The sequence below is a fragment of the Stegastes partitus genome, unplaced genomic scaffold, assembly GCF_000690725.1.
Source record: "Stegastes partitus isolate 25-593 unplaced genomic scaffold, Stegastes_partitus-1.0.2 Scaffold480, whole genome shotgun sequence".
In the NCBI taxonomy this organism is placed as follows: Eukaryota; Metazoa; Chordata; class Actinopteri; family Pomacentridae; genus Stegastes; species Stegastes partitus.
In genome coordinates, this window is record NW_007578211.1 from 277,568 (window position 1) to 303,241 (window position 25,674).

Below are 25,674 nucleotides of genomic sequence, written 5' to 3' on the forward strand. Positions count from 1 at the left end.
TGTTGCAGGATGGATATGACATTGCTTAAGAACTTTCCTAAAACTAACAAACTAGTAATCCTTTTCTAGTGTCAGGTCACTGTTTCTAAAAAAAATATACAGTTTTAACAGTGCAGCTGAAAAACCCCACAGTTTACCACTATTATTATTATAGTGGGGTTTTCTGTGTGGCACACGTTTTATTCATGAAAGAAATACACAACTCAGAGCCATTACCTTGACCCATGTATAATGAACTTGCAGGAAGAATTTTTCCAATTTTCTAACTGTAAAACATGGCCTGTCCTTCATCCTGTCCTCTATTTCTTGGCAACTGGAAAGTAGTATTCACATCGCTGTAGATTACTGTTAAGCTCGTGCTTTTATCTAATACCCTGCACTTTATAACATTCAAAATACATTACAATGACTGATTCTTTTGTTTGTATTGCTTTGTGCACGATCAAGTAACAAGAGCATTTTGCAAGGGTCAGCAGCATGTTCTACTGTGGAAAACGAAAATCCCACTCTCAGTTACATGGCCATCTTAAAAGGAGTTTGAAAGAAACAAAGCAGAAACACAGAGTGAGATGTTTTCTACAGAATAGCCTTTCTTCCACACCATGTTCTCTCACACTAATGACTCAAGTACACCTGACAGTGGCAATACTAACGATGTGGCAGTACATATAGTGACAGCTTTGACTAATGGCCAGGCATAACACATGAGATGTGTGTGTGTGTATGTGTGTGTGTGACCACCACATGCCATTCTTTATGCTCTCATTACTCTTAAAACCGCACATTCTTCCATGCAGAGGAGGGTGCTATTTTCAGACTCTGTATTCCCATGTTTCAGATCTTTGTGCTCGGAATGATTCTGTATATTGACAGTGATATATGCTAATGTGTGTGTATGTACACCTGTATGTGTGTGTGTGACACATCCCTAGCATGTATTCACATATTCTTTAAAAAAAAAAAAAAAGTCACCCCTGTTGTGCTCTGTCAGGTCCCGCTCTGACTCATGTGGCATTTTCATCTTCTCAGGTTAAAAATAAAGTTCCTAGTTTGCGGCTTTTAGTATTTGGTTTTGGCTCATTGAAGCTGAAGTGTTGAGAGGTTAAAACTAGTCTGAGGCGCCATTATGAATCATGCTAGGAACCGACTATAAGAACATTCTGCAGACGGGAAATTGAAGTCGAACCCTGTTGCAGTTCCGCGGTGAAAAGGTGTGACAAAACTGTACAAGTAGTTTCTGGTTTTTAAAAAAAATCTGCATATCCTTAAGCTGGCGATTGCACTGACTCTTGCACTTTCTCCTCAGTCTGCACACTGCGCAGACAATGAACAGCCTGGATATCCCCATTTAGAGTCTAATAAAGAATAATGGTTACTTAGAATCTGCCTCTTAAATCCACAGTGTCACTTGAGGTTCATCTGTTCCTGATTACAGTCGAACACTTACTGGCAGGCAGGATGTGCAGCATTTTAAAAAGTCTGTACAAAAGCTAACCAATGAACACATCACTAAACTGGTGGCTACAACCTGATGTACCATGCAGCTGAACATTAAGCTCCGCGTTATAACTTCATCTTGTTTTAGGTGTTCTGTAGATGATGTTTTCTCTTATCTAATAATCTGCCCTCAGCTGGAATCAAAGGCCTCTAACAGTAATATAACTTATTTAAGCTTTTGTCTTTGATAAAAAATATATGTTTTAATATAATTTTAAGGAAAGGATGTGGACTATGTTTCTAAGACGAGTGAAAAACATCCAAATTTTGAAGGTCATAAGCAAAATCTAAGCTTTCGAAGAGCACAAAATAACCGTATGTGAAGACAGCAAGGTTTACTACCAATAACAGTCTAATTATCCTGCAAAAGTGCTTAGACATATGGCCTTTATAGATGTTTTTTTACTGTCTCTGAAATGCTTCTAGCAGATACTGCATTGCTATGATAAGCGTGACATTGAAGAAGTCTGCTGTGTGGCGCACGATTTTTTTTAAAATTAGCAGCATTTGTTTTACTGCTGAATTTTACGAGTGTTGTTTTAACTTACGTAACAAAATCGAGCGCTGATATCTAAATGAAAAGTGAGCACAGCATTTGTTTGCTTGTTTTCCTCCCAGAAAAGCCTATCTATGTCATTGTGTCATAAACACAGCTGGTGTCTCATCACAGAGCCTGATAACCATCTGTCTGATTTTAGTAGTGAAGGTATGGCTGATGTCATAAGGCTTTAATGAGGATTTAGACAGGTCTTCAATATAGATGGAATGGCAGAAGGAAACCATATGGGTCCTATTTGCCTCCTATTCAAACTTTATAGGCAGCAGTTAGTCTAACAATTTGCTGACAGCCACAGTTCTCTGCTGTGTTTTGTAGTCTTGTACATCTTGATTTCTTTCTTTAATTATTTTTATCCTTGCCTATCCTTGCATATTGACAATTATAATCTCTTTTTTTTTGTTGCTCCCTTCCATTTTTCTACATCATTTTCTGCTTCCAGACATCTTCTCTTTTCTTCTTCTCATCCTCCAGTAGATAAAAAACTATTTTCCTTCACATCTTTTCTTTTCTTTATATCCACCATATTAACTGTATCCTTGCTGATATGTTTATTTTTACTTCTCTCTTACACATGTGCTGCCTTGCTTCTCTCGCTTCCCATGCCACATTTACATGTAGCCACACATAGCTAATCTGATTTTGAGGAACAGGAAGTATTAGATTTCGGCTCAGATGAACCACAGTGAGTAGCCCACGTCATTTTCAGGACCGGCACTTAGCCGCCTCCCTCTGACTGGTTTATATAGTAATCAGTAAGCTGTCTGTGGAGTGTGACAGGTTCAGAATCCTGTATTAACACTGACACCCACAGCTGGGGCCTTCGTGATCTACGATACATCCAGCAGTGGTCCAGAAGGCCTGTCTGAGTAAACACCCAGCCCAGGCCTCACACCTTATTGGGCTTAGCTCTCCCTGTCGTCCCCCCGGCTGCCTGTCTGCTTGACTGTCTGCTTGGCTCCTAAAATCATCACCTGCTACTAAACAGCTGTCCATAGCCAAACACACACAAAACACACAGCTGCTGCATAAAATGGGTACATGCCCACATCTGCATATGGTTGCGTGTGCACACACACACACACAAATGCACTATACACACAGCTGCTGGCCACAGCTGGTGCCCACACTCTGGACAAAGAAATATACATGGACACACTGGACACAGGTGCTTACCATGTGTGCCTGTTTCATCAACATGAGCACTGGGACAAAGACAAAGAAAGAGAGTCCGATAAACTGACAAAGAGAGAAAGACACAGAACAAGCTAATCAGAGGAGAGACAAAGGAGTTAGAAATGGACAAACCCAAAGATGATGGGATTATTAGGGGAAAGAAAACAAAATTGTAAAGATGAAGCTGAGAAAAATGGCAGCGTAAGTAAAAAGCTGTCCTCGTAATGGACAGAGGCAGGACCTGGTCTGGTCTCACTTCTCCTAATCCAATCAACAACGTGAAAAATAAGTTTTTAATTTCTTTAAAATACTGATCTCTATTCTGGGCAGTGTCGCCGGTCTACAGGTATCTGCTGACAATTCTATTATTCTCAGATAAATAAATACAAATGGGATTCAATCTCTCACTTTCAAAAGCAGGTCAATACAAATGAGATCAGACAGACAGAGCATCATTCCGATACTAGACAGAAAGAGGGCATCTGAAAGGCTTTCTTTATCAAAACTTGTGGTATTAAAAGCCAGGACTTGACTATATTTCTTCATTTGAATCTGTCTGTGCTACTGAGCTGATTTAAAAAAAAGGGAAATAAACACAACACCTGAACAATACTTGGCAGGAGATGATATCTCCAGTTTGTATGCACCAGCTTTTACCAAGACAGACAGAAAAAGAAAAATCATTTAAGCTTACTCAGTGCAATAAATACAGTGTCCATTGACCCGAAAGTTCTATCTGGTGCTTCTGCAAGATTTGCAAGATTTTCCTCAGTAATAAGAAGATGGTGGTTTGGTTGTTTAAATACACCCAGCATGTTAAATGAGAAAACTTTCCTCTTGCTTAAGCTCCAAAAAATGCTCAAAAGTGGAGCCTGAGTTAAAATATTTTAGTCAAACAATGCCAGCTGAGGTTTATCTGACAGGCAGCCTCTTGTGGCATCCCTTGGCCTACTGACAGTCAGTCTGAACCGTCACTGTGGTCTTTCCATAACTTTACCTCAGTGGTTATTTAAATCAAAATCACAGGGGCTCTCTATCCTCATCCAGGTATTTTTTATCTAAACATAAAAGTGTCCCATTGAGTTTTCTGGTAAACAAAAAAAGACTGTTTACAGTCAGTGCCTCGGACTAAAATACAAATGGGTCACTCCGGAAGGCTTTGTGTAGTTGTTTACACACAACATAGGGGCCTGTTTGCAGTGCATGATCTCTTTTCTCCCTCTACACTTTGGTTTTAATCAGAAAGCAGCTTCTTCTATTTTGGCTTGAACAGTTAAAACAAACATGGACCTTGGTTCCCAGCGAGTTAGGAATGTGATGGGTGGCATTTGAATGGCATCTGAAGCGAATGTGGAAATGCCAAAAACTGCAGTTCCGCAATCGGCCACCTGGGGCTGCCTCCAAAAGTGAGTCAGTCTCCATAGACTTCCATGTTAAAATGCTCAACTTTACAGCACAAAAAAAATATGTTTAAAGCCTGGTACTAAAAACAGTTTTTGTCTTGATAGCCAGTTTCCTGATTCATGACAATTGTACAGGGGGTTAATTTTTATACAACTTACCCAATCTAATTATATCAAAGCTTAAATCTATGCATGTGGCCACTCTGAGTCACAGGTCAGTATCGTCTATGGCCCAGAAATATTTGCATGAACTACTTCAGCGCCACACATTCGTCCATTTTTTGATTAGCCAGGATTTAGGAAGAGTTTCACAGCCACTCTTCAGAAAAATTATCAGTGAAGTCATGAGGGTCCATCCACCTTCATATACTTGTGAAGCATACTGCAGGTAAGGCCCCTGCAAAGGCTTGCTCTAAAGTTTCATGAATGCGTGAGAAATCTTGGGAGTGTTTATCCACCTTCATTTGTAAAATGTCTTTTATTTTGAGGCGCAGGCTGATTTCGAGAAGGGGCTGTTTTTCAGTTGACTCGTTTTATAACAGCGAGACAGCAGGGTGGTAACAATAACCAGGACTTCACAGCAAGAGAGGAAGAGAAGGAAGAAGAGAAAAAGAATTTCACTGAGCGTATGTGATCTTCTCCTTCAAGCAATAACTTTGAGAACATCCACACATCATAAAATCTGAAAGTGCTACACAGACAAGTTCCCCATCTGTGCCCTATCACACATTTTAAGACTTACTTGTTTTGCTCTTTTTTTTCTCCTCGCTCTTTTCCTCTGTTGCTCATGCATGCAGCCTCGTTTTCCACATTTGTTCCTACACCTCTGACGCTTTCCTTTTACTGTCTCTAAGGTCTACTCTTTCCCTAATCTTTTACTTTATCTCGCCTTCCCATGTTGCCTCTGTACATCGAGATGGATTGGAACAATGCGCTAGTGTTATTAAACGTTACATTCTCATTAGTTATGAGGATGTGAATACATATCTGTCCCATTCACGGGAAATTAAGCTTACCATACCTTAATTAAAGGACAGGTGAGGTCAGAAATGAGCATCAGATCATTAGGCAAGCTGCAAATTAATAATCTTGTAGAAGACTATTACTCACACTATAAATTACCTGACATTGGTTCAAGTTTAATATGTATTCTAGGGAATCTCTGAAATCTGAGATACATAACGTTGGTTAGGTTTAGGGTTTGATCAGGTTTGAGCAAACAACCAGCTGTGATAAAAGAAGCCAACATTGCCCACTGGTCGGAAACAGGACATGAAAGACAGTCTCCTATATCTGTTGTTTACCCCTTCATCTCTAAGTTCTTTGTGGCTCCATAAAAAAAATAATAAAATACACTACTTCCTCCTTTGCTCCTGATGGAAAAGACAAATGACTATACCCAGAGGCCTTTGTCACTTGAACGTAAACATATGTTGTTTTTGGACATTAGCTAAAACAACTGATGCTGCCAGTTCTCTTGGGAGGACGGCTTCCAAACTGTTGTATAATTTTCTGAGCATAATAATGCACCGTATAATCTGATTTGATTTTAATGACCCCATGGATCTGGCTTCAGCAGCATCCTTCCGGACAAAGAGTACGTAGAAAAAGTAAAGTTTTTGGTTGAGCACAGTTTGTTAATATTACAAGAGGTCATGAACATTGCAACCTCTAAAAGTCACCAACAGAACTCCAGACTCCAAACTTTTTAGTCTTGTCATTTTATCTCTTTGTTGATCATCATCTAGCACAAAGTCTTTTTCTCTATCTCTGTTAACTATCTCAGGCCATTATATGATCAGGCTTCACTTAGATCCAGTAAACTGTTTGAATTAGACCTTCTTTTTTTTCTTTGCAACCAGTCAGACTTACACATCTTTTAATGGACTGCAATCTAACATCAATTTAACTGAAAAGGAAAGCACGAACAAAGAATAAAAGCCCAGACAGAGATGCTTAAGAGAACAGACAATGTCCTAAAATAGCCCCTCAATAATACATCTACAAGTGAAACGCAGACATGTGCTAAAATCAGGCGAAAGCAGTTAACCTGCAGTCTTTACTTCAGACGCTGCTGTTTGCTATGAAAGGTAAAGTCATTCTGAGACTCCAACTGGAGACATATGTTGCAGAATATGCAAAGTAAGGCACACAAATTATTTAAATATAATGTATTTTATGCATGCCATTTTTCACAGAAATCCTCATTCTCTGCCCATCAGTTTTTACCCAGAGGGCGTTTAAAAGTCTAAAAATGAGACACTAGAGGTGAAAGCTGTGTGTTGCGAAAGTTGTAACACCACAGGAGAACGACTAAGGCCAGTGGTAAGACTATTCGGGCTTTCTGCGTCTCCACACAGGTTTGCGAGGGTACATGTGACGCAAATTTAATCATCCGTAAAAGTATGCAAGGGTCCGTGAAGACCCATCTGCAGGTGTCTGCATACAGCCAGTGAACGGAAACCGCCACGTGCACGAGGAAAACAAATGATGCTCAACACAAGACTGTACAAAGAGATTCTCGGTCATTCACACCTTTATAATACATTATTAAAAGAGTTGAGTAAGTGAACTTTGGCGGTTCCTTTGATTTGAACATGCTTTCTATCAACGATGCGTGAACACAGTTGGAAGTTCTAACTTCTCCAGAAGCCCCATGCTATGTCCGCCCACTGTGCTCGGCACAAATAAGGAATATTCACAGTCTGACATCCCGTTATGTAACGGGTTTTATCTTTTAAAAAGTGTAGAGTCACAGCCAACCTCTGAGAAACATCCAAGGCAGCTCTGTGAGTGTTCAATATAAGGGCCAACAAGGGGTGCAGCAGACCGACGTGTACTTGTTGGGTATTAATAGAGCTGCGTGCACATCCACTGACCGTTTTCTGAGTCCGCATTGCGCAATTACGTAAGGAACCATAGGGTTTACATGATATATTTCACTATCTGCTGCTTTATTGAATCAGCTTCATGCTTCTCGTCATGATTATTTCAATGGCTGCTTATGATTGCTTCCATCTTTAAATTTTAAATCATGATGTAATTTAAAAAAAATATACCATTACTTTAACCCATGTCCTTGGAAGCAACAAATGACAAAAACGTGTCTGCATTATAAAAAGCCTTTGCCCCGTACGACACAGGATGACGTATACTTGCATATAAATAATGTGCTAATGAAGAAGCACAGAGAAGCAGCTGGAGGGTTAGTCATTTAATAGCAGTAGTACTAGTATTGATAAAATGTTCCAGGAGAAAATGATATGAATTTCTTGCTAAAGTGTACGCTACAGCGATTTAATATTCAAGATACACAATTTGTAGTTTCAAGTACCCTTCTGGGTACCAGCTGCTGTTTACTCTGATTAACTTCAAAGGTTAGAAGCGTTATCTACATCTTGACTCAAAGGTCTCCAGAACTGATCTTTGCACTCCAAACTATGCCGCTCTCTAGAAAAGACAGAGTTTAAAGGGTAATTTGACACTCATCATAGAAGGCGCTGAATTGTAGGTACATAGCTCAGCATCAGTTTATCTTATAGCGTTCAGGCATATCTCATTCAGTTGCACAATGCTGATATGACTAACTTCCTCTAGGGATGTTTTAAAGAAAGGAAGAATCTCTGGCTGATCAAACTGGCTGAATGTCTGAGCAGGTGTTTTCCTTCAGCAGTACTTATATACACTCAAGGAACTACATAAGTGGAGAATAATGTTGTAACTTGGTTGAAGTACAGCTTCCCCCTATACCTGACCTGATTGTTAAGCATCTCACGCTTATTTTAACTTTATTTTTGAAACCGCTTCCTAACTTTTATGTGTGCATGTGTCGAAAGCAGCTGATGGCACAATGAGTTGAAAAATAGAGCGACAGAGATTTTTCTCACAGCGGGAATGTGTCTAAATCGTTTAAAAGCTTTAAATTTTCAAGGTTGGAAATGAACTTATTGAGACTTCAAGATGCTACAGTTTAAGGTTGATTTTAGATGGCATTACTTCATTCATGTAAAGGCATCCCTTTATCCAAACTATTATCCAAATCTCTCCTCTCGCTCTGCTGTCACAGTTTTTCTCCATGTCGGATGTCATTGTAGTGCATTTGTGTCCATGAATACAAAAAAAATAAGTGATTAAAAACCTGGTTATGCATATAAACTGACAAGCATTGACTTTCTTCAAGAGAAATCCGGCAGGGGATATTTCTCACCCAATAGAGATCAGTGAAAATTTTGCCCTTTGTGGTCCAGTATTGAATAACAATACAGCTATGAGACAAACTGTTTGTCTTTACAGAAATAGTTTTAAATAAGTTTCAAGTTAGAAAACAGCCCCGACTGAGTCTCATCCAGGCCTTGTGGTTCACAGTCCTCAGTGTCCGAACACAAAGCCCTGCTGGTTTTTATTTTCGCCATCTACTCAGGAAGTGATTTACACCTCGGACGCCAAGTGAATGCAATTAACTACCTGCTAGGGCATAAAGCCAGCAGGACTCTGGATGCACGCAGGATAGAGCACAACGGATAAAAATGTGTCTGATAAATCTGCATGTGCTTCACATGGAAACATCATAAAAGGCATCCGCATTAGTAACTGAGCATACTAATGTATAAAATCAGCCGTTCCCACTGGGAGGCTCTCTTGCCTTCCTGTGCAGTGAGATCAGGGTCAGTTTCATCCAGGCTGAGGATTCTCTTTAAATTCCACGTTCAACCCTGCTGCGCCCTGCACGTTAGACAAATAATGTAAAACTATGTAAATATTAAGGGGCTATCATATTTGCTGGCCCCATGAGTTGCGCTGTGTATCTCTGCAGCTAAAATTAGGCAGAGCGTGGCATCAGTCACAGTTTTCATCCCCGTAGTATTCTGTACGGCAGTTTGCATAAACACAGCCACCGAGTGAGTAAGTTGTGTGTATTTATTCGTTTAAATTACTGTTATTGTTGAATTATTTATGCGTTTGGATAATGTGGATCAGTCACATTTTATTGCATATCACAAATGAACTTAAGTGAGTGTGATGAGACTAATTGGGAAACTGAGAGTGATCCATTAAGCATTGTGGTGCTGATCGCCTCTTTAATAGTCTCTACCTCATATATCTGTCGGCAGCGTTTGCCATTTTTCACGACAACGGCTCTGTGTAGTTTTCTGTCAGGCTGCGGTATATTGCGCTGATGGATGATCTGACTCGTTTAGAATTTGGGCTTTGCTAAATCCTCATGCAGACGGCGGAAAAGTTGACAGTCACGCTACACAAAGTCATAATGTGGGTGTTTAGATGTTGTCGTGCGCTAATAGTTATAGATCTGGATAATGGAAGTCTGCGAGAGGGAGACTTTCATTAGTGGACACGCGGAGTGATTTCATATTTAACAATGGTTTGAACTTGGTACAATTCCCAGTAGCAGCTTGGTAGCGTGTTCCCACAGCCAGAACTTACAGGTGGGGAGTTGTTGAGGTCGGGGTCAAAAGTAGAGGTGAGCATGGAGGTAGCACGTGCAGCCCTCCTTATGCAAATAGCAGCATTAGCAAGGCAAAGGACTGCAGTGCATTAAAGGGTTTTGGACTTGCCAAACTTGGAGAAAAATGACTAAATACACTGATTTATTTTCAAATTTCAAAAATTCCCAATGGTTAACTTGAGTACTCTTTAGAGCCACAATATTGCCTCAATTTTTTTCCTCTCTGGCTGTTTTTTTTATTTATTTTTTCTTGGCATAGTACCTTTGAGTAGTGTCTGTGGAGAAGATCTGAGGCCACGTGCAATGGCTCCACACAGAGCTTCCTTTATGACCAGTTAATGAAAAATCACCCGGGGACATCTTAGCTATAACAGTTAGCCACATGCTGCGCTGCTGCCTTGGTTGTATCCCTGGTAACGGTCCCCCACTGGGACGGATATTAAAAGAGTCTAATCAGGAAACAATCACGATCATAAGAAGGGAGTGAGACAAGAAGGACAAGGGAAAAAAAAAAAAGAAAGGCAAAAAGTATGTCTTTATAATCTGTTTTATGTATGGGGAGTTTATGTCTTCTGTACTTTGGCTTCAAAGCTTCATCTTGCAGTAAAGGCCAACGTTTTCTTGGAGGAATTATTCACACTTCATGGCTTTTGAAATCAAAAAATAAAAGATGTACCCTGTCAGTTGAAATGATAGAAGTTGTTTTCGTACAGTGCATTAAACACACTGCAGAGACATGTTATCTGACTTCCAAAAGATATTACATTTGTTCCCCCAGTGTTTGCGATTAGCTGCTATACTTCTTATTTCTCAGATCTTCTGTCTGGCCATGATTGTTTCTGCTTTGTGGAAAAGTCCACTTTATTCCCTCACACTTTATGATCATTTTTCATTTCTGTTGACACTTTGATTCTCAAATCTATATGTTCCCAGATCCACTCTATAAAGATCAGATTGCCAAACAGTGGTTACCTATATATTTAATAACAGGCTTGGCATGATTTATTGCGGTTGATCTCGTGGTGTCTTATCTCACGGTGTTGCCCTCAAAGGATGCTTAAATTTCTGACAGTGTAAATCAAACACACCTCAACTAGTTCAAATATGTGAAGTCATGTCTATGTCAGATGTGCACTTTAGCTAGAGGTCTGGATCTGATAGGAGTTGATTACCTGTCTGGGGAGAAGAAAGAAGCAGACATCTTGTTGGGAAATGACAGATATGAAAAGGAGAGATGATTATGAGTAGAGCACAGCTTAAATGAGTTTGCTTTTTCTCTTCCACTCTGATTCAGCACCTTTTTCCACTATTTTTTCTCCTTCTTTCTTGACTTCTGTTCCTGTCTTTTCCCCCCACCTTTTCCTTTCATCCCCATTTTCTTTCACCTCTTACCCCACTTTCTACACTCCCTCTTCCTCCTGGCCAACCCTTCCTGATGCTGACCTTTCTGTTGCAGAGGTCGTGGGATACCCTCAGGCAGCGCCGGCAGAGAATAAAGGTAGAATTAAATTTGCACCTATGTTTCAACCTGAGGCAGTGGAATTCCTCTCTTTTCTCTTCTATAAGTGAGTGAAGCGTTGCCCTGTCCCTTGAAGTGACAAGACAGAGGTTTGACTGGGTTTTTTTTGCCTGTCAGTTTTTTTCTAATATGTCTCTGCTTCTCTGTCAGTTTTGTGCTGATGCTGATGCTGTTGGGATCATTAGAAGTCCTGCCGACTGTCATGCTGAATGAGAGTCAGTGACAAGGGCATTGGTTCAATAATAAGGTGTGAACTACTTGAACTATGAAGGGATTTTGGGTAGTGGAAAAAAGCATTGCAATGTAAACCAGTACTGCAACAGAATGAAATGTCTGTCAGTCATGACCAGGACATTTGGCGCACAAGATTATCCATGAGTGAAAAGTTTTTTTAAAAGCTCAACTGATGCCTCAGACTCACAAATCACGCTGCTAAAGAAGCAGCAGGGCCTCAAGTTGCAGGAGAATTTTCCACTGTTGCAGCCTCTGTAGTAGTACAACACTTTCATTATTGATTAATCTGTTAATTCTTTTCTTAAATAATTATTAATGATTTGTCCATAAAGTATCAGGCAATCATAGAAAATGCCTTTTATCATTTTGCACATCTTGTTTCATCAAACTGACAATCCAAAAGATATTCAGATTAGTATCATGAAAGAAAGGCATCTCATTTCGTACATATGAGAAACTAGAATGCTGAGATTATATAGTTGATTAATTTTCTGTTGATTGACTAATGGATTAATGGACCAGTTGTTGCAGTTTTGACTGGAGCCCTGCTGCCAAAGGGGATGACGGAGGAAGACTGCAGCTGCTGCTCTTGTGAGTGCGTTGCTGCTGAGCAAGTGATGATTAGCCTTTTGAACTTTTAGCTTGCAGGTCAGTGTACCAGCCATGAAAACAAACAAACAAACAAACAAAAAATGCCAAGAAAATATTCCATCCATCCATTTTCTATACACCGCTTCATCCTCACTAGGGTCATGGGGGACTGGAGTCTATCCCAGCTGACTCAGGGTGAAGGCAGGGGACACCCTGGACAGGTCACCAGTCTATCACAGGGCTACACTTAGAGACAGACAACCAAGCACACTCACATTCACACCTACAGACAATTTAGAATCACCAATTAACCTCAACATGTTTTTGGACTGTGTGGGAGGAAGACAGAGAACCCGGAGAGAACCCACGCTGCACAGGGAGAACAAGCAAACTCCACACAGAAAGATCCCGGGTGTCCCCACTGGGACACGAACCAGCGACCTTCTCGCTGCAAGCCAACAATGCTAACCACCGAGCCACCCTGCAGCCCCCAAGAAATTATTGCAGGGGATAATTTGTTGGCTAATCTTGCTGTACTACTGATGTCATATTGTTAGTGATTTCCTCTGTTTAGGCTACAATCTATTTGGCAACATGACACAATTGGAGGAGAGGAGATTCTGGCATTTTGTGGAGTAAAAATACCCAAAATAGTCTGCAACTGATCCAAAATGCAGCTGATTGAAGGTTAGTGGGAACCACAAGAAGACAACACAAAAGAGTTTTGGAATCCAGAATAGAGTTCCAAACTCTAATAAACATTTGCAGGGCATTAAATGGACTGGGTCCAAGCCAAACCTCTGAACTAATGAGCCAACGTGTACAAAGGTACACCTGGGTTGGCCGAAAAAGCTTTTCTCACAAAAATCTGGCTTAAGGCTTGTAGAGTTTGGACAATACTCTCACTACTGTCACATATGTTGGTTGACTCTAGCATTTTGTAATGTACAGTGCTTAACAAATGTATGACACCACCTGACCAACTTGTTTAAAACTAAAAATGTTACTGTTATTTATTTGGTAAATAACAAACTAAAACAACTGAATAGTCCTTTTTCACACATAATAACAAAATAAACATTGCATGGCTTCCTTTGGCCTTGATAACAGCTTGCATTCTTTGTTTTCATCTACTCATCGGCAGTCTCTTTTGTTATTGGGTTCCAACTAGTTTCTAGCTGTCCCCACAGACTTGCTTTAGATGAATCTTTGATGCATTCAATCTTTGAATGTACTACATCCCAAAGTTGTTCAATAGGATTCAAATCCGGACTTTGACATGGCCAGTCCATCAGTTCCAGAGCTCCAGATTCCTTTTTCTTGGTCAGTCTCTGCACAGCATTGAAGTCTGCTTGGGCTCATTGTCTTGTTGCTATATGAACCCACGACCAATCAGATTCGGTCCAGAACGGGTTTCATGATGCACTAAGATATTGTGGTAGATGTTCTTGTTCGTGATACAGTCAATTTTCACTCATTTGTCGACGCCTTTACCACAAATGGAACCCCATACCACAATGTAATCTTTACCATGTTTCTCTGTGAGTGCAATGCATCAAAACCTTCTTCAGCTTTTCTGCCAACATAAACTGCTGACCACAGACTTCAAATTTGGACTCGTCCGTCCAGAGTGCCTTCTTCCAGTTATCCACAGTTCAGTGTTTGTGCTCCATGGCAAATCTGAGGCGTTTCTGGATGTTTGCAGGCCTCAACAATGGCTTCTTAGCAGCTATGCTTTCCTTTTAGCCTTGCTCCATCAGTTGTCTGCTTATGGTCATTCTGGAGACTTTCTCAGACTCTCATCTCAAAGCATTCATCTCTGCCTGAAGATCAGCAGTGGTCTTCCTTCTGTCTCTCGTACTTTAAATCTTGAGGTGTCTGACATCTACTTCATTTAACTTTGCTTTCCTGCCTCTTCCTTGGTGCCATTTTGTAAGTACTGGTCTTGGCAACTGACTCCAAATCATACTTGACCACACTGAGAGAACACTTTATGTCTTTCCCTGTTTGTCTCAGAGACCATCCAGCATCATGGAGTGCTTTAATGCGTCCTCTTTCATTTTGAGTGAATGTTTTACAATTTTGAACAGGAACGAGGAATTTCAAACTGAATCCACCTTTTTATATTTTAGCTGGTTCACTGGGCTTCTCTGAGAAGGTAGAAATGAATCAAGCATAACATTCAACCACTAAAACCAAATTTTCTGTTCAGCAATGCAAGTAAATAACTCTAAATTCACATCTTAATCAAGAAATAATAATGTGCTTTGCTATTTTTTCTTTTTTTTTTGGTAAAAGAGTAAATTTGAAGATTCATGGACAACAACAAAAATTGTGTTTTAGCATAAAAAACATCATTTTGGTTGAAGAAGAGCTTCTACATACTGTTGTATTATCCACTACAGAAATACAAAAAATGATTTTGGTAATAATTGATGCTTTTGTTTTCAGGCAGCCGTGGCATAAACTTTATATTGGGTGGTGGTCTAACAAATTTGTTAAGCTCTGTACGTTAATAAAGTGAACATGTTTACATGCCTACAGCTTACGTTAGACTGACTGGCTAATGCAACAATAAGTGAGTAACCAAAGACAATTTTACAATAGTCATTAGTTTCTATTATTGCTTCAAACCCTCTCATTAGATGTCTGGCACATTTTTTTCAAAAAGGAATCTCAAAGCAGACTGAAAGATTAAATAAAGGTTTGGTAACTAATAAATTCTAAAAATGTCAATAACTGTCCGAAACATCTCTAAATAAAAGCCCATTGTCAGGTTCATTCTGACACGACAGCCAAATATTTAATAATATAAAGGTTTCATTCAAATATACTGTTGGATCAAGTCTTTTGAAACAGCTTTAACCGAGCAATAAAGTATCTGCCAGTCAAACAAATTTCATTTCATCTGCACTAATATCTGTCACACTGACAATGATTCTCCTCTCTCGCTGTAACAGTCTTGATGGAATCAGACAAACAAAATTAAAACATGTTTGTTTTTTTTATTACATGAACCACTGATAATGATTGAAAGCAGGATTCATAATATATGAGCAATGGCAAAATAATTATATTTGGAAACAAATAAAAACAGGAGGCACTTCTCAACTGGAGACATCCTCCACCTGGAAAACTGTCACTGTTGCTTGTTAAGGTAATATTCTGACTGCACCCACTGTGCACTTTTTCATACGTTATAATTTCGCAACTGGTGCTAGGATTGACAGGTAATAAGGCCCATGTACTGGGATTACAGTAATTTACTGGTAAAAACTGTTAACCGTGAAGGCTGAATTATGCATCTGTGTTCGGAGCTGCTGTAGTTACAGTATTTGAAGTACCGTCATAGATACAAAGAGAGTGACGTGCATCTCCTTAAAAATGAAACTTCCGTGGGAGCTATGTGGAGATTGAACTGCTGTATTTTCATTCCTTTCTTTTTGTGGTCATATACAACATAAAAATCATATTCAGTAGCTGTTGCATTTCTGTCCCAGTGACACAGACAGGCATCATTGAGGAGGGCTGACACAGTCAAGGAAAACCTCATTAATATCAATGACAAGTGGAAAAAACAATATATTGCTCTTCGGAAAAAGATACCACACATAATAGGCTTGAGAGAGACAGAAAATTAAAGGAGAGATGAAACTGAATGGAAGAAGCAGTGGGAGGGAATGAAGGAAAGACAAAGAGAATGAGAAAGAGAGTCTCACTGTATAATGTGTAATTATCTATCCTATTAGGTCCGGTTGGGATAATTAGAGTGTTTTTTAAACATACATTTATCCAACTGAAGAGCAGCATCATGCTCTTACTCTGCAGAATGAAGTGAATAGCAAAGACCCAGGAGGTTAAGTCATACGGAGAATGAAGGGGATGAGATTGACAGACAGATTGAGGAATCAAGGAGAGAGAGGGATGGAGAGAAAGAGCGGCAGATGACAGAGAAGAAACAATTCAGACAAAGAGATGGAAAAGGTGGAGAGACAAACGTGGCGAGAAGTTCGACATTAGTTCGACATTAGCGAAAGATGATAAACAAATAAAAGCCACGTGAGTCAGACAAAGAGTGTGACAGTTGCATGGAAGGTAATGCCATGGGCGAGACATTCTTGAAGTATGTGCAGTAGCGAAATATGCAGCGGCCACGGGTTTGTCACTTATTGACTTTTTGTCTCTGCGTTTCATTGCATTTTTATGATATATCCATGGACAGCTAATGACATGTCATGGTGCAGCCTCTATTTATGGGAGACAAGGGAGTCGGGTGATGAAAGAAAGGAACAAAAACAGGAAAATGGACTTATAGATTTGATATGGATTTTACTGTCAGCTGTCAGGGTAATGATGATGATGTGAGTCCCCGTGAGACTTCAAGCATGCTCTCACACACACTGGTACACATTAAGAGAGTGTGACTCACTCAATATTCAGCCATAAACACATAATACATGTGTACATATAAAAAATACATTTGTTCAATATTACTCAGAATGTACAAACAGTATACATGTACACACAGATCCATCACGAATGCGTACACACACATATAATGTAGCACCACACACGCAGGTGATACACACACACATGCACAATTAAGTGATTGCATGAGGAGAGGCGCTTGGTGACACTTCCGCCCCGAGGCTTTAGACAGTAACACTCCCATCATGCTCTGCTGAATATCTGCTGAACAATTCATAAATGTGATGGATAGACAGGCAGGATTTGAAGACGGGATGGGGGGGGCACAGTTGTGTAGTTGTCATATTCAGTGGCTGTATTGACTAGTTTTTCTGACGAGAGCTTTTTACTCCCTTTTGTCCTTCTTTTTGTTTCTCCTACGCCCTGCCCACTCTCTTTCATTTGCTTGCAGCTATAATCAAAATAAAAAAGGAAATGACAAGCATTGATATTGATTTTGTGAGTCAGTCAGTTTGCTGGTGTGTAACTGTGGCCTTGTGCCCACATGTCGGCTGATTTAGCTACCTACCCGTCTTAGCTAGCTATCTGCTTCTGCCTTGTCTCTAAACATAAAATCCCAATAAAACTGTATTTTCATTAGTTTCACTCAGCTATTTAGAATAATATTTCAGCCAGCTAGAATCTCCAAAGGGCTGCAAGGTGGAGCGGTGCTTAGCACTGTTGCCTCGCAGCAAGAAGGTCCAGTGAGGACACCCAGGATCCTTTTGCGTGGAGTTTGCATGTTCTCCCCCCTGCAGCGTGGGTTCTCTCAGGGTTCTCCAGCTTCCTCCCACACACATGTTGAGGTTAATTGGTGATTCTAAATTGACGGAAGGTGTGAATGTGAGTGTGCTTGGTTGTCTGTCTCTAAGCCCTGTGATAGACTGGTGACCTGTCCAGGGTGTCCCCTGCCTTCACCCTAAGTCAGCTGGGATAGACTCCAGCCCCCCACGATCCTAGTGAGGATNCTGGTGTGTAACTGTGGCCTTGTGCCCACGTGTCGGCTGATTTAGCTACCTACCCGTCTTAGCTAGCTATCTGCTTCTGCCTTGTCTCTAAACATGAAATCCCAATAAAACTCTATTTTGATTAGTTTAACTCAGCTATTCAGAATAATATTTCAGCCAGTTAGAATCTCAGCAAGGGTTGCAAGGTGGTTCAGTGGTTAGCACTGTTGCCTCACAGCAAGAAGGTCCAGTGAGGACACCCAGGATCCTTCTGTGTGGAGTTTGCATGTTCACTCCGTGCAGCGTGGGTTCTCTCCGGGTTCTCCAGCTTCCTCCCACACACATGTTGAGGTTAACTGGTGATTCTAAATTGTCTGTAGGTGTGAATGTGAGTGTGCTTGGTTCTCTGTCTCTAAGTGTAGCCTTGTGATAGACTGGTGACCTGTCCAGGGTGTCCTCTACTTTCACCCTCAGTCAGCTGGGATAGACTCCAGCCCCCCACGACCCTAGTGAGGATGAAGCGGTGTATACCTAATGGATGGATGGATGGATGGATGGATGGATGGATAGAATCTCCACATTTAAAAGTCACAAGAAAAACTGCTCCACCAAAGCCCCCATAGTTCCATACCGGGCTCCTCCTGATTTAAAAAAAGTCCATCTACAATCACAAAATAAACACAATCTGAAACCAGAAAATTCCTCAGCAGACCAATTCGCTCTTCGTGTAATAAGTCCTCATCACCTAACAAGTTTCAGAGTAACAGGTCCCTTGACACACAAGTGGTAACTACAGCTACTTATTTCCTTACATCAAGTGTGTCCGAACGGAGCATTTCAGCAACATAAATGAAAAAAAAAAATGCTCGCAAAAGTCAATACAAGTTAAAGCTAAGGAGAAAATTGAAAGTAGAAAATATCACACTCAAGAGGGACACTTTCTTTCAATAACAAAACTTCCGAGATCATTTTTGGCTACAAATCACTTTAACTCTCTTTCAGTTAGACTTGAAAGATTTGTACACTAATATTGAAACAATTCTATAACAAATTCTGTTTTTTTTTTTTCACCCCCACAAATGCAGTTGGTATTCACATCACAGCAGGAAAGTTACCCTGAAGGAGTAGACTTTTAAATGACACAATTCACTGAAACCTCTTTCTGAGGTTTAGATAAATGAATCTCTGTGAGGCACTCTAGTGTGACATTGCTTTAAGATGCCCAGTGGCTATAGAAATGCTTCGCTTTTTTGACAAAAATAAACACAAGAATATCCTAATAGAATATCTACATTTAAAAAAATGGGAGATTCACTACGATGACATCACAGTATTTACTACTAAATGTACTCAAAATCATTGAAGATAAAATCATTATGTCCCTTTGTTTTAAATGTGGGTCACATTCAAAAACAGTTTGCTCATAAATGAAAATAATGAAAACAATGTATTTGAAGTAAAATTAAAGTTCTACATAGAAATTAAAAGAGTCTGGTGTGTAAGTATATTATATTAGGTTTACATTAATGTCAACCTGAAAGGAAGAAAGTCAGAAAAGAGGAACAGAGAGAAAAATCACAAGAAAAGGGTATAATAGGAGAGGAACAGCAAACGAATAATCACTGATGTGACCTGTTTCTCTCTGTATAAATAAGCATAAGGAGGAAAAGGAAAAGAAGCAGTCAATATAAAGGGCCTGTTTATGAAAGAAGAAACTTGGCGTGAGCTGTTGCTGTACTTCATATTAGACTATTGTGTTGAGTAAGTGTGATCAGATTTGCTACATAAACTTGGTTTGACTGAGACTAAAACTCTGGGACAAACTGGGATACACACTGACAGAGAGAGTAGAGCAAAGGAGACTTACTTTAGCCAGTAGTGGTGACACCAGGCGTCTGGTGGCTGATTTGAAAATGGCGGTTTGCTGTTTTTTGTAGCTCTCCTCTGTCTTCTTCTCCGGCTGGACACAAAACATTCACACATGTTCACATATATGGTGTTAAGAGTATGAAAGCTTTACTCATGGCTTGTGTAAAAATTTATATTTTAGTCTTATTAAAATCAGGAGAGACACAGTACAATACAACTTCAAAAAACTTTCATTAACAAATTGAATCATTGTTGTCATGCTGCTGGAAAATGAATCTTGGACTGATGTCATGCTTCCCTGATGGTACTGTGTGATGGATAAGGATCTAAACGTACTTAAAACCTGAGTACAGGACTGTATGTGGGAAGAAAGAGAAACAAATAAATAAATGGATTACTATATTGACGGATCTTCCTACCTCATACTGTCCTGGACTTGGTGCCGCTATTGATTCCTTGTTGTGGAAAACAGAGCCGCGTTTAGTGGTGGAGCCAAAGCCTCCTTTCCTGGTTTTCTCTAAAACCGCCTTTTTAAAACTCTCACGGGCTAAACCCTGCTCAAACACATTGTAGGAACCTGGACCTGGACAGAGCACAGACAGAGGTGATTGTAGTGTGTTTGTGAGGAAAAACTTGTACACATTTTTTCTTTTCACTGACCTCAAATAAAACAATCTACAACAACAGCACTGAGAATTGGTACCTGAGGCGCTTTCCTTCAAACCAGTTCCTGTTAGTTCTATCAATGGCCTCATGAGGATGCCAAGAAATTTACATACACGTGTAACTTTGGCTTCAGTTTTGGCAGTTTGTGCACTGACTTAGACTGAAAATGGCATCTGCGCCACAATGGATGCACTCCACACTGCTGTTTTAATCGTCTCTCTCCTCAGCAGTATAATATGTTGTCTACATGTGTGAACGCTTCCTTCAGAAGAGGAAAGCAGAAAAAAGATTTTCCATTTCAAATGATACCATGGCCCTGTGTAGCGCTGCTTAAGAAAACACTCACAAGCAATTTAGAGACCTAAGTAACTGGAGAAAACATTTCATTAACTTCACAGCACATATTTTATGCAGAATTTATAAAAACACAGACAAAACACAAGCAAACACCAAAATACAAAAAAAAAATCCAAGGCAACACAAATGAGAAACATTTGCATTTTCAAGTAAGAGCAAAAAATTAGATTAAGAACTAATTATTTGTACTAAAAAAAACAACAACAAAGCAAATAAATATAATTGCCCCCATTATGTGTGCTGTCACAACAATAAACTTAAAAACAATCAGGTGGAGCGTCACCTATCAACTCTCTTCCACAGTCTAAATAGTAAACACCCCTTCAGATTAACATTTACTATTAAAATACTGGAAGATGCTTAGAGAAGCAAAAATAGATTTGATGCTAATTGTAAAGTTGAATGGGTTTTTCTGTACATAGAGTACTCCTGTTTCAACATAAATAATTTGAGTTATATCTGAAAGGCTGGATACAAAACCAGATGTTGGCAACGGTTCAATTTTGGGACAATATCAACATGGTTACACAAATATACACAACGCAAGTCAATTGTGTTTTATTTTATTTCCACATGGTATTACAAGCTGCAAACGTAGTCCTAGTAATTACTTGTTTGATCAAATATATCAGGTTGAAACCCCAACCTTTTAAAGAACATGGGTTGCTTAAAAAAAATTGTTTGTAAAGCAATTCCAGTGCTAATAATTATGCCCCAGACACAAGAAAGCAATTAAGTGCCAGTGATGTTATGAAAACTACTAATAAAAAATCTGTGCAAACTGTTCTGTCTTTTCATGTGAAATCTAAATATTTGTTAAAGAGCAAACCAGATTGTATTGGACTGGATTAATAATTGCAGCAGAAAATCACTGTAAATAGCATCCAGATGGAACACAGCATACTGTACTTTGGAACATAGCACACTGTAGATAGGCACACACATGTAAACACACAATCACACACACACACACTGACCTGGTGTGGAGACTTTTTTGTGTTTTGGAGAAAAACGCACCGCAGTGATGCCAAATGGGCTTTTCTTCACTCCTGTGGTCCTATTCAGCAGCTCTAGGGCACAGCGCGGGTCATTATACGCACCAACAGGGGGCGACACTTCTTTCATGGGGCTGAACCTCTAAAAAAAAAAAAAAAACACACACAGATGAAAGGAAGCAACAGATAAAGGAGAGAAGTAGGAAACAGAAGTGAGATCCCAGCAGGCACTGAAATTCACAATTTAATCATTAATAGCACTTTGTATTGATCAAAAAGAAATCAGCGTGGTAGCACAAAAACAAATCCAGCTGTGAATACTATATCCACAACCACAGATAGGAGGTGTGTCAGAAAAGCTCCAGGACTGGTGTCACAAAAGACATATTTCAAACTACAAACTACGAGTTTTCCCCTTTAGACGATCAATCAGCACGTCCACAAAGAGGTCTTGCGGCGTTTGCTTCGTTCAGTGCGCGAGAGGAGACCAGAGTTGTGGCAGGACAAGCCGTGGCTGCTTCACCATGACAACGCGCCTGCTCACAATGCCGTGAGCAGCCGACCTGGCTCCGTGTGATTTCTTCCTCTTCCCCAAGCTCAAGGGGGTCATCAAGGGGAGCCGTTTTGAAGACGGAGCTGCAGAGGATCCTTCCAGGAGTGCATGGTGCTGTGGCAGAGAAGGCTGAGGAAGTGCGTTAAACTCCAAGGGGATTACTTTGAAGGGGAAAACTTTTAGTTTGTAGTTTGGATTTGAAATGTATCTTTTGTGACACCAGTCCTGAAACTTTCCGGACGCACCTCGTATAACTTTGACCAATCTAAGCTTTACTTCCACCTTCAGTTGTGCCTCATGTCTGTTCAGGTCATGTGGGATGAACGGCAGCAACAGGCAAGATTCCAATGTGAATACTTTGTGAGCACAAAAGACAAGTTTTCATGTCAACAGCCATTGTCCCTGCTAAAGATTATGTTTTCCAAGAAGAATGAACTATAAATCACTGCTACAAAAAAAAATGTCAGCTTGCACACAGGTACTTTTAATTATAGCACAGCAGGGCTTTGAGCTATATGCTAATGCTTCAGTGTAATTAGTACTGATTTCATTGGCAAGCATAGAAAGAACAGCTTAGGTTGATGAGAATGCCATTAGCTTCTCTGGTATTCGGTCATAAACCAAAGTATTGGATGAATTTAAATTTTGACCTAATGACTGTACAATGGAAAGCCAAGGGATCACCAAAGTTGTTACAGTTTAGCCTGAGAAGGCCACCTGTTTCCCAACAAGTATATGGAAAGAGAAACAATTGCCCAAATTCTGCATCTGTACACCTGTACAATCTGTCACTCTGATTGGTCTGTTTTGTTTTTGCAGCCTAACGGTGGCCTCCTTTAGTTGCATCAGCATCTCTCTGGACCACATATATAGAGATCCAATGAAAAGCGACTCATCTCAAATTCAACCGCTAACCATATCTTTTATCGCTTTAATTTATCATGAAGTAATGAGGACAATGGCCACACCTGAACATGAAACAGCTCAACAGTCACTTTTCCAGTAACTTGTGAGCCTGTGACAAGAATATGTTTTAAAAAATGGCTGTAATTCCTCAACAGTTAATGCAATCATTTGTTAAAATTCAATATCTCAATCAATGGAAAATTGTTAAAATCCAATTTTCCATTAAATCTTGATTGCTTTATTTTAAATCCATTGTGGTAGTGTACGGAGGCAAAACCACAAAATTTGTGTCAGTGTCCAAATACTTAAGAACCTGATTGTAGTTATTTAGATATTTATGTACTGCTAGTCACCTGCTTTGCCTATCTCAAATCCCAACTGTGTGCAAGCTCCACAGATAACTAAAACCCAACGAAACAAACAGAGAAAACAAAAATGACAAAACGAAAAGAATGAAAAAGAAAAACAAATGAGTGACAAAGAAATTAGAGTAGAGTGCACACCGACAGAACAAAGCAGTGGGATAGAAAATGAGATGGGGTAAACAGCAACCTCAACGCAAAGATAATGATGCACACAATCAGGTATGTAACCGTTTTGCTGATATTAGAGCTGATTCAGCGTTGTAACTGCGTGGCAGCTTCACTTCCAGGGTACAAATGTGTTTATCTGATAGCCTGTTATAACAACACAGGCAATCAAGGGACCAAATCAGATAAATTGCCTTCTCAGTCAAAATTACTGAAGGTGAACTGTGCTTCGGTGTAACACAAAATTTGTCTTCAGCCTCTCACATCTGAACTGTTCAGCAGGTTGTTATCCAACACAATGGGGGAATAAAAGGAACTTGATTCCTTCAAATACCAGCAAAGTCATATTAAACACACACACACACACACACACACACAGAGCCAGTTGGAGAACGTCATCAGTTCACCAGATGATATTCAACTATAAGAGCGATCTTAAATTTAACGTATTTGTTGGAAGCGTGCCAATCATTGATTTGCACTTCCCAAGATGCAGCCTATGGAAAATTAGTTGTGTGGGGTAATGAAAATGATGTTGGTAATGTTCAGCTGAATTATTGAGCTTTTAGGCAAAAAGAAGAAATGAGAGGAAAAGAAATTTGAGTAAAGACGTATAGCTGGAGTAGAAAATTAATCGGAGTGCACAGCAGAAAGGGGAAGTGTTTGGGGTAGAAATTGAGCATTTGAAGAAAAGCAAGAGGACGAGCAACAGGACGAGCTGTTCCAAGGCCAAACCAAACGGTATTCTTTCAAAGTCCGTTGCAGAGCTGGGGTTTATGACCATCTGTCAGTCCAATTCTGTTCTACTGGCTTTCGGTAAAGCTTTATTAATGGGCACATTTTCTCTCTAGCAATGACACACTGAGCTCTGTTGGCAATTCGCATCGAGGCTGAGTGGTAGATTTTTTTTAGTTCTGCCTCCTATTGTTCCATTTTTCAAACACATAAGAAATGTCAGAGGAATACTTTTGAAAATCCTTCCCAAAGCCAAAATGCTCTCAATGCAATGCGGCACTGTAGGTATTTCAGTGACACGACGTCTTAATGACTGTTAATGTGAAATAATGAGGCCACAGAGTGAGGGCTATAGCTCACCATAGCAGAGGTAGAAGCTCTTTCATGCCCCTCTGGTACCAAACAAATCCCAACTTGCACTGTTAAGGTCAATTTAGACTGAGCAGAAAGAGAAGGCAACATGACTGCATATAAAGTCTTTGCAAACACACCAGTCCTCCCTGGGCTGCACAAGAAAGGCAAAGATGCATCCCCACAGGTTGAAAAAGTTTCAACTTGAGCCAAAAGTGTACAGTCATCCTGAGGCTGTGTGACTCCAATTTCTTTCTCAGGCGACATGCTGAGCTGGTGCATTGACAATGTGATCCATCACACCACTGTGAGTGTGTATAAATGTGCATGTACACATGTCACAAGGAAAAACGCATGGAAACTACAAGAGAATAACTAAAAGAAATTTAGAGCAGAAACACACTGCACACATGCTGCAGGTGTAGACAGTTCTACCAGGCTACAGCGAATGCATTTGCTAAACACTGTTGCAGATATGATCATGATACACTTCCTTGTATGTTTTCGGTGTGTATTCCATCATCACATGAAAACCTTAACATCTTCTTCTTACATAACGTATGATGGTTTGCTAAAGCCTATAAGTAGGTTTGTTTATTTTGGATTGTTATTATGTCACCTGCAAAAAAGTTGTTAAACACATAACTTCTTATGATTTTAAATAGGTTTCATTGGCTGAATGCTCTGTGCATTCCAAGTGTTGTCATTACAAAACAAAATCTGATCATTCACAGCACATGTTTTTTTTCAAAAATGTGTGGCCCAAATAACAAATCACAGTACTTTTTTTAAGTACAAGGATGTGAAGCACCAAGAGAGAAAATGGTCTTCAGGGACTCCGGGATGAAACGAGATACG

At 39.9% G+C, this 25,674-nt stretch overlaps 1 protein-coding gene across 1 annotated transcript in view; it reads right to left on the minus strand.

Annotated features, from left to right (window-relative positions):
- stpg2 (sperm-tail PG-rich repeat containing 2) overlaps nucleotides 1–25,674 on the minus strand; it is a 62,671-nt gene that overhangs the window by 18,460 nt on the left and 18,537 nt on the right. The window contains exons 8-10 of the mRNA XM_008286970.1: nucleotides 21,724–21,883; nucleotides 20,143–20,306; nucleotides 19,722–19,814 (exon numbers count right to left, since the gene is read on the minus strand). Coding sequence (XP_008285192.1) covers nucleotides 19,722–19,814; nucleotides 20,143–20,306; nucleotides 21,724–21,883 — 417 coding nt within the window. The remainder of the gene's footprint in view (nucleotides 1–19,721; nucleotides 19,815–20,142; nucleotides 20,307–21,723; nucleotides 21,884–25,674) is intronic.